The 16,469-nt window shown below is 42.0% G+C and overlaps 1 protein-coding gene across 2 annotated transcripts in view; it reads left to right on the top strand.

The window, feature by feature from the left end:
- The window catches only part of usp16 (ubiquitin specific peptidase 16), a 65,393-nt gene extending 50,633 nt beyond the window's left edge, over positions 1–14,760 (top strand). For both annotated transcript variants that reach the window (XM_086006208.1, XM_086006209.1), the window contains exons 14-18: positions 4,102–4,855; positions 9,308–9,399; positions 10,932–11,018; positions 11,944–12,100; positions 13,842–14,760. In XM_086006208.1, the coding sequence (XP_085862334.1) occupies positions 4,102–4,855; positions 9,308–9,399; positions 10,932–11,018; positions 11,944–12,100; positions 13,842–13,966 (1,215 nt within the window). In that variant the 3' untranslated portion in view covers positions 13,967–14,760. The remainder of the gene's footprint in view (positions 1–4,101; positions 4,856–9,307; positions 9,400–10,931; positions 11,019–11,943; positions 12,101–13,841) is intronic.
- Positions 14,761–16,469: the final 1,709 nt, after the last annotated feature.

The raw sequence follows: 16,469 nt of genomic DNA, 5'->3' as shown, positions 1-16,469 counted from the left end.
CAGAGCCCCTCGTATCCCCACTACTGATCTGTGGACGTATTTACTAACTTTTTTCCCCATGTTAATTTGGGCCAGGTCCTCTCTAACCTGGGTGAACTTTGCCTTTTTCCAGTTGAGCAACCTTATTTTTGACTTTTCATTTATCCTTCTGTATTCTTACATTGAACCTAACTATGTTAGGGTCATTATTTTTAAATTCTTCTTCTACTCTTGTATCAGTTATTTACCTCACTTTGTTTCTCAGAACTAAATCCAGCATTTTGCTCCTTTTCTTGTTGGACTCGAAACATAATGAACTTGGAGGCAGTCCTGGATGCATTTTAAGAAGCATTCCCACTTTGGCCATAAGCATTACCTTTTTCCAGTCTGTCTTGGTTTAGTTAAAATCGCCCAGTATTGATGCTCTTGCAGTTGTTCTTGCATAGCCCCACGATGTCATCTCCACTGTCATTTCCCTTTTTTTAAAACTCGTATCCATATTGATTCTGTCTTTATCAACTCTTCGGAATCCTTGGAAAAATTCGCCATTCTCTTTTGATTTCTGGGTGGAGAGGGGTGGGGGGAAAAAAGTGGTGTGTGTTGTAAGAGAGAGAGTGAAAAAAAGTAATGAACAAGGACTTTGGGGAGAGAGAGAGAGCGGGAAATGTCCTGGAGCAGAGAATGTGAAGTCGCTGTTATTTTCTTGCACAGGACATCCTTGTGTTCTAACTTTGCGATACAATTTTTTTGCTAACACTGCCACCCCCACCCACCTTTTTTCTTCCTGCTTGTCTGTCGTAAAATGTTAATACTCGGGACCTTAAGTTTCTAATCCTGTCCAAGCTTAAGTCATGTCTCCGTTAAAGCTACTGTTTCATATCCCTCCGTGGATACTAATGCTCCAGTTTTGTTTTTGATGCTTTCTGTATTCTCCTGCATAGCACTTAATCCTGAATGTTGACGTTACTTTTTTTTTTCCTGGTTGCCTTGTTTACTTTTTTGATATCAGTTGCTCCTTCTACACGTGTTTTTATCTCTATACCTCTTTCTTTCCCTTTCTCCTCTGATAGTATTTTCTAACTCTTTATAAGTCTTCTTCTATTCCAGTAGTTTTATTAATGCTCCTCTCTCTCTTTAGTTTCAGATCTTCCTGTCCCTACCATATTAGTTTCACACACACACACACACACACACACACACACACACACACACACACACTCTTGCGGCTCTACCTTTCTGCAAGGACATCGGTGCCATTTCAGTTCAGGTTAAGGCCATCCCTTTTTCCAGAAATCGCTCCAAGAATGTGAATACTTCCCTTCTGCACCAGCCCTGTAGCCAAACACGGACTTCCTAACCTTCCTTTCTTTAACCTGCCGAGCAGCATAGGAAGCAATCTGAAGATTGAGGTCTTGTTTTTCAATCTAGGAACATAGGAACAGGGGGAGGCCATTTAGCCCCTCGAGCCTGTTCCGCCATTCAATGAGATCATGGCTGATCTGCGACCTAACTCCACATACCCGTCTTTGCCCCATATCCCTTAATAACTTTGGTTAACAAAAATCTATCAATCTCAGATTTAAAATTAACAATTGATCTAGCACCAATTGCCGTTTGCGGAAGAGAGTTCCAAACTTCTACCACCCTTTGTGTGTAGAAGTGTTTCCTAATTTCACTCCTGAAATTTCTGGCTATAATTTGTAGACTCCCCAACCAGCGGAAATAGTTTCTCTCTATCTACCCTATCTGTTCCCCATAATATCTAGCACCATACTCCTTAAATCCCCTCTGTAAGACTTCAAACATCTATGTCATTGGTCCCAGTGTAGACCGTGATTCTTGGCTGCTCTCCCTCCTGTTTTAAAAAAAAATTCATTCTCAAGATGAACGTGTCGCTGGCAAGGTCAGCATTTATTGTCCATCCCTAGATGCCGTGAGATGATGATGGGCTGCCTTAAACTGCTAGTAGTGGTTAAATACAACTGAGTGACTTGCTAGGCCACTTCAGAGGGCAGTTAAGAGTCAACCATGTTGGTGTAGGATTGGAGTCACAGATAGGCCAGACCGGGTAAGGATGACAGGGTTCCTTCCCTTAAGGACATATCCTTCACCCTGGTGCCAGAGATGCAACAAACAATGCAGGACGCCCGGTCATACCTGCAAAAGAAAAAAGACTATCTTTACATGTGATTTGTCGGATCATCCTCTTCTGATTTGCCATCTCTGTCCACCTCCTACTATCCAACGGATAGTCATTCAGGAGTTTCCCGCAATTGTGAGGCATGTCTCGCTCTACGGCCCCTGCAGATGATCACTCATTTGTTCCCTTCTGAATTAGTCCCTGTGTCCTGAACTGCCTAGCACTGCCTCTTGGGTGACCACATTTTGGAGAGCACTGCCCAGAAACCCTTCATCCTGTCTGCTGCTGCAGAGTGTGTCCAATTGCTCTTTGATCACAGATATCCTCTGCTCCAGAGGCTCAGTTTTCCAACATTTGGTATAAATGTGCTTCCCCTCGATACACTGACGATCTGTGATGGCCCACATGTTGCACTCCGCACACGCACAGCACACACCACCAGGGTTCCCTGCACTGCCAAGTCTAACTTCATTTGTATGCTCATACTGCTTTATTGAACATGTTAGTTAATTTTCATTAAAATGAAATTTAGTGCTAATGTAAAGTAAAGGAGTCCTGCTTTCAGAAAATTAAATCTGGAGAGTTTGCATTTGACCAACTCCCTTGGCAAAGAAAATCAACCAAAATTCCAGGATACAATTGTCAGTTACAATTAACAGGAAATGAACGTTGGTCCTTCTGGGGCTGTATGACCCATATTGGGATGTATCTTTACCCACCAGAGTGAAAAAAATTAGAATTTACAAATTCACATGACATTAATAATTTTGTATACGTGGCCTCTTAATCTGCAAAACAAGTCCCAGATCAACTCTGTTGTCCAATTGAAGCAAATTCAGTTTGTGGGTCTCTCTCCAAGCTAAGAACCCCCAAGTCCCAGAATCAGCCGATTCATTACTGTATATACATGCCACCCCTTTGCAGCAACATTGCAAGCAATTTATGCATGTATATTGTCAGCAGCCCACTCTACCTCCCTGCCCCACCACTGCCTCATGGGCTGTTGCGATACTAGCCAACATCAACTGCTAGATCCTATAACTTCCTACAGCTCATTGTTGGCAAGCTTGAATGCACCTTGTCTGTTTCTCATGTGCCTCTGGCACTGGGTCCATCACACACTAGCGCTAGCTGCTGCTTCAGGCAGAGTCTGGCTGTGCACAATCTCAATGTTGTATTGAGTCCTGAATTGTCTTTTCTGCTCCACAGATCATATTCCAACTCTGGGACGTTGCCCACATATGCTCTACCTCATCACCTTTGCTGCCTAAGCCCTCATGCATACCTTTTGCACCCAGCGGATTGGCTTCTCCAGTCCAGTCTTCTTGCCAGTCTCCCTTCCTGCACAAGGTCATGTCCTTATTCTCTAGCACACCCAACTTTACTGACTAATGAATCAACTTAAAATTCCTTTGTTTTCAAGTCCCTGCACATCCTAACTCCTCCCCACCCCATCTGAGTAATCTTCTCCAGCCATCCATTCCCCACCCCCCAATCCTCTGACCCTGCCCCCTCGTTCCACCATCAGTCCATCAGTATTTCAGCTAGCTACAATTAACTTCCCCTCGGTAAAGTGTGCCAAATTACTTGCTTTATTTATTCCTAATTCATCTTGCATAAATAAGCTTATACTGCAACACCACCTCCTTATTTGAATTTCAGATCTGTACGTCTGTTCTCACTAGGTATAATTGACATATTGGTACCATTTATATTGTGGGAAAAAATCTTACTTAATCTAATGCATTTGAATTTTGTACTAAAACTTCTTAATCTGCCAACTCAAATTGCTGACACCAGTGACTTGCTTTGCTGCACAGTGTACAGAAAGAAACTCTCTCCAACTTGACATCCTTGGTCATAATGTAGAGCATTGCCATGATATTCTGAGCAATACATCTTAGATATTTGACATTTTCTGCTCTTTTTCGTTATTTGGATTCTCATGAAACTGCATCTTTTATGTTTTGCTTTGTTTGTAGAACCAACGTCGACGGCAAAAGCCCCTGATGAAAGCGCTCGATTTGGAGGACTCCCCTGCCGGGTGTTCTTTGGATGAAGTGCAGAGTGAAGAAGAGGCTGCCTCTGCGGAAAACAAGGCAGACCTAGAGTCGAATGACGTTGTAGAAGAGGTCTCGCCAGATCAGGGTCCTTGTGACAGCTTATCTACTGACCAGTGCCTGGGGCCCACAAGAACGGAATCCATGGAAGAAAGCAATCAGGCACTGAGCCAAGACAACACTGATGTCAATGATGAGGAAGAGGAGTCTGGTGAAATTGTGCAACAGAAAAAAGACACTGATCATTCCCACAACTCCAAGAACATTGACTCTTCAGATATTTTTGAGTCAAACATGGTGAATGAGAACCAATTTAATACACTTTGTTCCAGTGAAGATGAAGAAAATATTGTCAGTAATATGAATAAATTAAATCTGAACGAGTGCACAGTGAATCATGAAGAAATAACTTTAACCCTGGAGGAGTATGCGATCTCTTCAGGAACGGCGAATGATCTACTCTCTTCCACAAAAGACAAACAGGTGGTTTTTCTGGACCCAGAGAAAGCATTTTGCACCCTGACGGACAGAGAGCAGCTGAGTATACAGGACTGTTCAATTGGGGCTTGTTTGCGTCAGTTCACTCAGATAGAAAACCTCATTGGAGCAAATAAACTGCTATGTGAAGAATGTACCCAAAGGCAGCACAAAAGTGGATCAAAGGCCGATGCAAATGGTAGTAAAATAACTTGAGAATTGTATTTACAATTTCAAATATAATATGCCTTGCATTATGGTTAAATATCATGGATTTAGTGTTAACTTGTTGAAATAGTATAATCTTGATCTTGGAACAGTTAGGAGTGGTGTCTTTTCAGCTCTTGAATGCTGATTCCCAGAACGTAAACCTAAGTTTAAAGACTTGCTACCAATAGGATTTGAGTGCAGTGATAATCCCCACCTTGTCCACCCCTCTGAGCACTGAAACAACAACAACTTGCATTTATATAGTGTCATTAACATAGTAAAACGTCCAAAAGTGTTTCACAGGAGTATAATCGGTCAGAAATTTGATACCCAGCCAAAGGAGGAGATATTAAGACAGGTGGCCAAACGCTTGGTGAAAGAGGTAGGTTTTAAGCAGTGCCTTTAAAGGAGGAGAGATGGAGAGGCGAAGAGGTTTGGAGAGAGAATTGCAGAGCTCAGAGCCCAGATGGCTGAAGGCACGACCGCCAATGGTGGAGCGAAGGAAGTGTGGGATGCACCAGAGGCTAGAGTTGGTGGGGGGCGGTGTGCAGAGTGCTTGGAGGGTTGTCGGGCTGGAAAAGGTTACAGAGATGGGGAGGGGCTGGACCATAGAAACATAGAAGATAGGAGCAGGAGTAGGCCATTCGGCCCCTCTAGCCTGCTCCGCCATTCAATGAGAATCATGGCTGATCATCCAAATTCAGTACCCTGTTCCTGCCTTCTCTCCATATCCCTTGATCCCTTTAGCCTTAAGAAATATATCCAACTCCTTCTTGAATATATTTAATGAATTGGCCTCTACTGCCTTCTTTGGCAGAGAATTCCACAGGTTCACCACTCTCTGGGTGAAGAAATTCCTCCTCATCTCTGTCCTAAATGGCTTACCCCTTATCCTTAGACTGTGACCCCTGGTTCTGGACTCCCGGACCATCGGGAACATCCTTCCAGCATCTAGTCTGTTTAGTCCTGTTAGAATTTTATAAGTTTCAATGAGATCCCCTCTCATTCTTCTAAACTCCAGCGAGTACAAGCCCAATCGACCCAGTCTCTCCTCATACGTCATTCCTGCTATCCCAGGTATCAGCCTGGTGAATCTTCGCTGCACTCCTTCCATGGCAAGAACATCCTTCCTCAGATAAGGCGACCAAAACTGCACACAATACTCAAGGTGTGGTCTCACCAAGGCCCTGTACAACTGCAGCAAGACATCCTTGTTCCTGTACTCAAACCCTCTCGCTACGAAAGCCAACATACCATTTGCCGCCTTAACCGCCTGCTGCACCTGCATACTTACTTTCAGCAACTGGTGCACAAGGACACCCAGGTCTCGTTGCACTTCCCCTTCTCCCAATCTATTGCCATTCAGATGATAATCTGCCTTCCTGTTTTTGACGCCAAAGTGGATAACCTCACATGTATCCATGTTATATTACATCTGCCATGCTTCTGCCCAATCACCCAACCTGTCCAAATCATACTGGAGTTTCTCGGCATCCTCCTCACAGCACACACGCCCACCCAGCTTTGTGTCGTCTGCAAATTTGGAGATATTACATCTAGTTCCCTCATCTAGATCATTATTAATATATATTGTGAATAGCTGGGGTCCAAGGACCGATCCCTGCGGTACCCCACTAGTCACTGCCTGCCACTCGGAAAAAGACCCGTTTATTCCAACTCTTTGCTTCCTGCCTGCCAACCAGTTCTCTATCCAAGTCAGTACCTTGCCCCCAATCCCATGTGCCTTAACTTTACACGCTAATCTCTTATGCGGGACCTTATCAAAAGCCTTCTGAAAGTCCAAATACATCACATCCACTGGTTCTCCCTTATCTATTTTACCAGTTACATCCTCATGGAGGGATTTGAACGCCAGGATGAGAATTTTAAAATCAAGGCATGGGTGGACCAGGAGTCAGCGTAGGTCAGTGAGTACAGGGGGTGATGGTTCACGGGACTTGTTGCGAGTCAGGCTATGGGCAGCAGAGTTTTGGATAAGCTCAGGTTTCTGGGAGCTGGAAGATGGGAGGACAGCCAGGCGAGGGTTGGAATAGTCGAGTCTGGAGGTAACGAGGGCACGGATCGGGGTTTCAGCAACAGATGGGTTGAGGCAGGAGCAGAGACTGGCGATATTACGGAACTGGAAGTAAGCGATGTTTTTTGTGATGGAGAGGATATGGGATGGGAAGCTCCGCACCGGGTCAGATAGGATGCCATGATTGCAAAACAGTCTGGTTCAGCCTGAAACAGTGGCCAGGGAGGGATTGGAATCGGTGGCTAGGCAATAGAGTTTGTGGCAGGGACCAAAGACAATGGCTTCGGTCTTCCCAATGTTTAATTGGAGGATAATTCTGCTCATCCAAGACTGGATGTCTGATGAGCAGTCTGACGACACCGAGGCAGTGGTAGGGTTGAGGCGTGATGGTGAGGTAGAGCTGGGTGTCATCAGCGAACCTGACATTGTGTTTTTGGATAATGTCTCCAAGGGGCAGCGTGTAGAGGAGAAATAGGAGGCCAAGGATAAATCCTTGTGGACTCCAAAGGTAATAGTGCGGGGAACACGAAGCGAAGCCATTGCAGGAGATTCTCTGGCTATGACTAGATAGGTAAGAGTGGGACTCTTTCCCCCCCCCCCCCCCCCCCCCCCCAGGGCAGTCCCACTCAGCTGGACAACCGAGAGGCATTGCAGGATTTGTATTGGAAATTGACAGTCATTTGAAGAATAACCAGAGATGACCACAGGAGTCTGAATTCTGGAGCATAACTTTTTTTTATCCGAGACCGGCGTGGTGCCGGTTTATCACAAAGTCCGGATTACAGAGAGGTATAGTAAAAGGTACGAGAGCCCCGTACACGGCCACAGATCCAGGCATCCCTGTTGCTTAGCAACAGGTGCAGGAACCCCGGTTACATGGCCACAGATCCAGGAATGGCCACTAATATGAAGTAAAACTTACCTGAACCTACTCCTGAATTTTGCCGGTTAAGAGATTTCTGTTTATTTAGGTGCTGGTAAATCGAGAGTTTCCTTTATAGTGTTCCTTTTAAATAGGTTTTCTACGGGTTCATGGTGATTCTGCACCTTGGGTGAAAGGAGAAAAGTGTAATTGAAACACAAAGCACTGATGGCTCTAGATTTTCATCTGATTTATAGCCAGCAGACTAGGGAATGGAACCCTTTGCATTTTGCACTCAATATCGGCTTCAGACATGCCCAGGTCAGGTATGTTGCTGTTGGATGCCCGATTTTCGTGCCTCACCCCCAGAGGAGCACCCTTTAATGCACCATTTTCCACATGTCCATCGCGCAGCCTTTAAGTGAGTTTGACAATTACCTGCCAAATGTCGGACAGTTTGTGCTTTGGAAGCATGCCTGCTTGCAGCTGGATAGAGACCTGCCCAAACTTAGCCAACAAATAGAGCATGCTTTCATCCCATCATTCTGGGCTGGATTTAAACCCCCCAAAGGCCAATGTCTGAGACCAGCTCCTTGTATATTTGAAATGATAAAAATGAGCTCGTTACAAACTAGGTATTAAAAACATTTTCTGCCTGTCTTGGCTGTGAGTATTTTAGAGCCAAAATAGTCCATTAAACCTTTTTTAAATCAAGCACTATCAAATGTTATTAATAAATGCCCTGCTGACAATACACCTTTAATATAGGGTAAGCTATCCAGAAAATAGAGTAAAACCCTGTTGCCTTTCTTTCCTTTTTAAAAGATGACGTCTGTTGGGGGATCAGTCTTCTATTTCTGGTGGAGTTGTATTGTTTCCTTATTTACAAATGTTTCAGTGGGAATCTTTAAACTGGAAACTTCTGGTTTGGTTGTGTATTTGGAAGAAATTGAAATAGGTTGCAGCGTGTATTCAATGTATGTGACAAATAATTAGCTAGCTCGTTTAATTTGATTGCCTTTTTTTGTTGATTTTTGACTGGCTGGACTCCGCACAAATTTAGTGACCGTTTAAAATGAAAGTTTAGACTGTGCCAAACTTATGGGGGACAATTGACTCCCTACCGACTGGGGAGGGAGCCTTGCCCGCCAGCAATGTAAATTGGAAATTCGGGCATGCACTTGTCAGGATTTTCTGACCAGAATGGCCATAAAGTTGTGGGCAGCATGTGCCCAAATTTGCAATTTACGTCGCCAATGGGCAATGCGGTGAAGATTGGTAAAATTAACCCCATGGTTGTTATGTTAATACTTAAACCAACCAGTCGCAGGGTTTCTGCAAATCATTCATCAAGGTCAGGGTGCTGTATATTGATCCCCCGCCTCATTGTGTTCCTTACAAATCTACAGAAACTGTTTTTCAGAGGTGTGTGTTTGAGAGCCAAAAAGATCTTCTATTACCAAAAAAAGGTTTAACTTTCATTGGAATGTAACAAGACATATTTAAGCTTATTTCTTTAAAAAAATATATATATATATTTACAGATGAAAAGAATGTGTACACGAATGCCAAAAAACAAATGCTCATTTCATCTCCTCCACCAATTCTTACACTTCATTTGAAAAGATTCCAGCAGGTAATTATTACTCAGAGAATTATTTTTCCATGTTCTATTTATGCAGCTGGTGAGTTTCTGTGTTTCTACATTTTGTTGCATTTGCCAGTGAGATTTACAGAAAATAAACAAGAAACTTGTCTATTGTGTGGACTGTTGCTACAACAACAACTTGCATTTATTTATCTTCTATATATATATAAAAGGATACTTCTGTCTGTCATTCCGTCTGTCTGTCTTGAATTAACTCGAAAGTTATAGAGCGTACCTACACGTGCGTTACGTCGAAAGAAAGCTGACAATTCCACAACCGTCCTAAGCGTATTTACGTTTCGGCCGGACAAAAATTGTTCGCGCGTTATGCAAAAAACCTTCAAAATTAAACTCATTATCTGCTAAGTAGCATTGATTGACTGACGTCAAGGTCGACCAATCCTGTGCCGGCACGATTGACCAATCCTACAGTTCAGTTGCCTGATGGTTGGCCAATCGCTGCGTCTGTGGGTGGGACTAATGCTTTTCAACTCCGGCATCGGGCAGCCATTGCTTCACTACTTCCAGCTCAAACTCCTAATCCAGCTTCGAAAAAGTTAGTATCTCTTTTAAAAATTACATAACATTTACCAAAAACGTTTTATAAGTACTTTCACTTTCATCTTTGAAGCTATTAAAAGGTAGAAATGTTGCCCGGCAGCAGATTCACACAGGGACAGACAGACAGGCCCCAAAGCCTGGGACTCGATTTAAACCGCCCGGCCCAAAACAGCCCTGGCAAAGCCGGGCTCCCCCAGCTAGTATAGCATGTATCCTAATGTGTGCCATTTAGACATTAGGCAGCAAGGTCTGTTTGTTCTGTGTACATAAATGTAATCATTTCCTACATAGCAACAGTGACTACACTTCAAGTACTTCATTGGCTGTAAAGTGCTTTGAGACGTCCTGAGGTCGTGAAAGGTGCTATATAAATGCAGTCTTGCCTTTTTTTTAACCAGTTACAGAGGACTTTATCGGAAACGATTGTTCAGTTTGGAGAATAAAACCTAGCGCGCACACCAAATTCTGTGACTGAAATAGATTATTTCATGAATCCTGATATAAATGATCGGTAACTCCACTCTTAAATTTTCGGCTGGCAAGTATGATCAGGTAGTTTTGAGGGGCAGATGATTGATTACTTTCGCAAAAATTGGCATGAGAAATTTTGAAAGCAAGTATTAAGTTTCATTGCAATTTCTGGTTTATACTGGCAAAATTATTAGTTTGCAATATAATGTGGACTTGTAAGGGACCATTCCACCTGCGTGCCTGAACATCATTAACAATTGAATGTTTACTCTGTAACTAGATTAAATGAAAACCTGAGTTACTCGGACTTCCACTGGTTTAATAACTGGACAACAGCTATTGTTCACTGACATTTTGAAGAACTATTGCTGTAGGTTATCATCAGCTATTTGGCATATCAGTGAAAGGCCCGTTTTATTTTTTTGTTATTAATGACTGAGTTGCACACAGAAACATTGTCAAACTGCAAATGTGTTTTTTTTCCTTAGTTGGGGTTCAATCTTCGCAAAATAAACAAGCATATCAATTTCCCACAAGTGCTTGACCTTGCTCCATTCTGTGCACTAAACTGCAAGGTAAGTTTTTTTTTAAAACACGGTTATATCGGTTGTTAAATCTTTACGGATCAGGCAGTCTACACCTCATAAATCAAAACTTTTTAATTACCCCAATTTTCCTCCCCTCCCCTCCACCTGACGGTAACTTATGCTCGGGCTCAGTTTTACAAATGCTGCGGTACCAAGTGGTACTTTGAGTCATGACATCAGTGTTGACTATAGATTAGTTTTGACTGCATTAACCAATAGTTTTAATTAATATTGTAGAAAAAGGAAACTGGGGTATTTTGTTCAGAATAAGTAATTCTTTGCAGAGTTGAGTTTGAATTCTGTGCTAAAATTCCAGTTTATCTAAGTGTAAATGGATAACCAAAACGGACTCAAAAATGTGCAATTAGTGATTTAGATGAAATGTGTGTTTATATTCGAGGGTGTGTTATCCTCTAATTGTGCCCCCCCCCCCCCCCCCCCCCACTTTTCTGGTCTCTGTGACGTACACCTCCTGCACCAGCGTGTGAGGAAGTTGTTAAAACACATTTGTGGTTCCAGCCATATCGTTAGAAAATAGGAAAATCCACTTCATGTACTTTTCAGGACATAAAATCTGCCAAATCAAGGCCATTGTGAAGCTGGCTGCAAGATGATGTGACCGAGCTGCCCAGTGCCGACTTTCCCTCCCTTCAGTTGCTCCTTCGTGCTGGTGCTCCGGTATGCTGCAGCACCGCCAGTCTGCACTTGATTTGACAGCCGGTTGTTTGTCCTGTTGTGTACACATTCTATCCCTATCCTTTGAAGATAGGGCTCGAACCGCATAAATGTATTCAGTGCAATAAAGATGACGGTCTTGAATCCAGGTTTTAATTAAATTTAATATTTTCCTTGCACATTAGAGCAACTGTATTTTGAGTTAAGTGGCCATTTCCTTTTGTGTTCCATCACACAGAATGTGGCAGAGGACTGTGCAAGTGTATTCTATAGTCTATATGGAGTTGTGGAGCACAGTGGCACTATGAGATCTGGACACTATACAGCTTATGTCAAGGTGCGAACACCCAGCAGCCACCTTGCTGAATATGTGATGACTCGATGTACACTGCCAGGTAAGTGCTGTTATCTGCAACACATTGGCCCAGATTTTCCAGGGACCTATGACCGCGTACGTGGCCATATGTGCCCCGCAAGTTCCGGGTTTCCGCATGCGCGAAAACCCGGAACTTCTGATCTGTCAAGAATCTTTTTGACCGATCATCCGCATCCCCGGGAAACGGACATTTGCTGGTGGAGAGTTGGTCTATTTGCCCAACTACTGCCCAGCGAATGCCCATGAAACTCTTACACCTGGTAAAAGCAGGCGCAAGGCCTTTTTTTTTAAACCAGCGTAAGGGTTTAAATAAATATATTTGTTAAATGTTAAATCATTTTAACATTCAAAATTTGTAAAAGAAGTTTAGGTTATTTTTGGCCCTTTGAAAAAGGTTTACATTTTTAAAATTTTTGTTTTAAATGTTTAATTAAATTGTATTTTAATTAATTTTAAATGTAATTTTTTTTATTTGTGTTGTGTACATGTAGTTTTTGGGTAATTCCTATTAAGCTTATGGGGAATTCCGATGGAATTCCAGTAAGTATAATGGGAATCCCCTTTCCGATTTGGTTGGGCCGGCCCACGTGATCCCAGGGACGCTTGCGAACCGGAGATACGTGGGCCTTTTACACTGGCGACGCGTAGAGGCCCGGGAGTGCAAGTCTCCGTGGATCCAGGATCACCAAGTAGGTTGGTAGTTTTATTGCGGCTTGGGGGCTGCGGGATGCCCCTGACCGCAAGTTCAGGCCCGTTCTGAAAATTGCTGCTGATAAATTCCATTTCATAATTCGAACAGTGGCATCATTGTACGTTTAAAATTATAGAGATAAATAATTAGATTAAGATGCATAACTCCACTTTTTAATACCTATTGCTTACCAAAGTAACTCTCAAAACAAAACCGGCTTCTAAATTCATTTAGTTTTAATACACCACATGTGTAGGTATTCTGTAAAATGTATTTATTTTGGAAAAATTTAACTACAAATTTTAAATCACTAACAAGTTTGGAATTTTTATTTTTAATCCTTCAATGTTCAGTGATTTCACCAAAAACAATTGGCAATTTGACTAAAGTTAATTAATTCATATACAGGAAACTTTGGTTTATCCAGAGGTTGTATGTCCGGAAACCTCGATCTAACAGCAGAAATCAGCAGCCGTTTTGGTTAGGTTTTTTTCTTCTAGCATTTTTTTTTTAACGTCAGGCTCTGGAAAGCGTCTCTGTAGCTTAGCAACAGCTTCAGAGACGCTTCCAAGGTACGGGCCGAGTGTTTACAAGCTGTTGCTAAGCAACAGTGTTTGTTGTCAGATACGGAGATGAAAACCTCCGTATCCTTCAACATTAGCGCTGGTCTATCCGGAAGTTTTGATAGATCGGCAGCAGCTCGGTCCCGTCGGTGCCGGATATCGCGAAGTTTCCTGTATTAGGAAATTTTACAAATAGAAAATGGGCACTTAGCCCACCACTCCCTTTTCTGGTATATAGTAAGGAGCTTTTGGCAGTCATAGAAATATTTTCTACCTGTTTTTTATGCAGTTTATTTTTAAATAAAAACAGCAAAATTATACAAGTCCACTTGCAGCTTACTTAATAGAACTGTACAATTGTGAAATGTCAGAATTGAAATAAAGTCCTATTTTTGGTAACCTAGAAAGAAAACTTTGTGGGTATATATAAACCTTTTATGTAGTTAGATTTGAGATCTTTTTTGCCTTTTTTAAATAAATGGTAACTGATGTTTCTTTTGTAACAGCGATCAAAGCGGAGCCATCCATGGGTAACTGGTTCCATATAAGTGATACCTGTGTGCAAGCAGTGCCAGAGACGAAAGTATTAAGTGCCCAGGCCTACCTGCTGTTCTATGAGCGAATTCTCTAATTGTGTCACCTATGAAAGAACATAACATTTACCAATTTGGTTCGCTTCAGAGCAGACCACTTGTTAATTTCTGGAAGAAAAATGGAAAAAAGTGTCTAGGTTCTAAATCTATGCAACATTCATTAAATTATATTTAAAAAATTGCCTTCTGTATTGACAAGCTGAGGGGGAAATCACTCAAAGTAATGGCTTTTATGATGTATATAATATGGAACCTTGTCTACTACTGTAGGTAAACAAATGCCTTGTATTTTGCCTGGATGTTTTATTAAACAAAAATAGTAATTTTGAAAGTAAGCCATACTAAAACTTTGGGGAATAAAATGTATTGACTTAAGTACTTTTGATAGCAAAAATATACTTCTGAATGTTGAACATACAGCATTTAAAAAATAATTGATCACAGCCCTCATTTTTCTTATCCTAAAACACTACTTATTAGCACGTAATAAATCACATGGATAGCTGATGTGAAGAGGTAATAATGCATCAGCATTACAATCATTTGAAACCAAAGGGTGTCGAATGGAAAATGCTTTTTTAAAACAATGTTTATGTTGTGATGATGCCTCCAAGTTTGTAAGTGAGGAAGACTGATACATCTGTTGATCAGACCAATTAGCTTTTTCACTCAAAACTAGTTGAGGGTTAACCATTGATGGCTGCTTGTTTTAAGTTAAAACTGGAATTTTGAAACAAATGCTTCAAATCTATGTATAATAATGCAATGTTGTAAAGTTTATTGGTAAGTCACAGGCAATCACAACTGCAATAAAAACAAGTCTTTATATTAATTTGGTAGCTTTTAAAAAAAATCCAGCCTTCATGTGGTTGACAAACTTGCCTGATGGGTGGTGATCATTACTGGAGCTGCCCAAACTGCCATGATGATGGTGGTGTGGCCATATCACACCATGGTCTCTCCCCTGACTCGTTACTTTCTGCTCCAAGCACCTCGCTATGCTCCATCCCGTACCTTAAATCCTCATTTTTACTAAAACTCTCCCTGCAAATCACTTAAAACACTTTCTAATCCCAAATGCCATTCATTTCCACCAGTACACTCCAACCAGCAATTCATATAAGCATACCCTCATGTCTACCTGTGATGACCATGTCCCAACAAAACCATCATCTCCCATCCTAGTTCATTTCCCCTGCCCTGGAGTATGGCCCCCATTGTTGCTCCATGTCAAAGGGGCACAGACTTGAGTATTTGACATAACAACTAGTTTGGCCATCCACAGAGCAAACTTGATTAATCATTGATAAAGAAGCTGAAGGTGGTTGAGCCAAGGACCTTTACAAAGTATACAAGCTGAAATCTTATCTGAAGAAGGATGTTCTTGCCATGGAGGGAGCGTAGCAAAGATTCACCAGACTGATACCTGGGATGGCAGGAATGACGTATGAGAGGAGATTGGGTCAATTGGGCTTATACTCGCTGGAGTTTAGGAGAGGGGATCTTACTGAAACTTGTAATCTAACAGGACTAGATGCAGGATGTTCCCAAGGGCTGGGGAGTGCAGAACCAGGAGTCACAGTCTAAGGGCTAAACCATTAGGACAGAGATGAGGAATTTCTTCACCCAGAGAAGGCAGTGGAGGCTAATTCATTAAATATATTCAAGAAGGAGTTAGATATATTTCTTAAGGCTAAAGGGATATGGGGAGAAAGCAGGGACAGAATACTGAATTTGGATGATCGGCCATGATCTCATTGAATGGCGGAGCAGGCTCGAGGGGCCAAATGGCCGCCTCCTGCTATCTTCTATGAAATAGTTGTGCAAACTACATTTCCACAGATAAAATGTTTGGAATTCAAACAAAAGCTGCAACAGCTGTGTCTAATCAAGTGAGAGGTGGGGAAGCCTTTGTTTAAGAAAACAATTTAAACTTTGGCTGAAGATGGGTTTTGGAATTTATGCACTCGCTTTCCCCTCCCATATACATTTAATTAAGAAAAATAAACAGGCAGCACCACCCTGTGGCCAGAAACTGTAATGACCCTTACCAAAAGTATCCAGACTAAAAGCAGACCAAACAAGGCTTTAGGTGCAGATTTATGGAATCTGGGTTAAATCAATTTCCAAGTTTCAAACAAAAAAAATTAGGGAGAAAGCTATTTACTTCAGCCGTTCTGGGGGAAATACTGGCCCGGATTTTGCGGGCAGCAGTGAAGGGACAGCATCACCACTGACCGCAAAAAAAAAGTTGCCTACAAAGATTTAGCAGGTTCGAGAGTGTAGGTTTCCTCTTCTGACATTTTCAATTTGCCACCATTTACAGGGAATTTATAATATCCGGCAGCAGGCAGACCAATCAGATTGAAGAATTCTCAGACCACAAAGCAGGTAGTAAAAAGCAGGGAATATAAATCACATTTAAGTAACTATACAGAAAGCAAAATAAAGATTGGGACATACACATGGGGTTAAGGGGTAAATGTAAATATCAGAACAAAAACTGATTAAAAATCTGCAATTTTTAAATGTTAAGGAATG

The sequence above is a fragment of the Somniosus microcephalus genome, chromosome 14 (genome assembly GCF_052327205.1).
Source record: "Somniosus microcephalus isolate GS21.2 chromosome 14, FLI_Smic_1.0, whole genome shotgun sequence".
NCBI classification, from domain to species: domain Eukaryota; kingdom Metazoa; phylum Chordata; class Chondrichthyes; order Squaliformes; family Somniosidae; genus Somniosus; species Somniosus microcephalus.
Note: the sequence above shows the minus strand (reverse complement) of the source record. Positions and strands in the feature narration are given on the sequence as shown.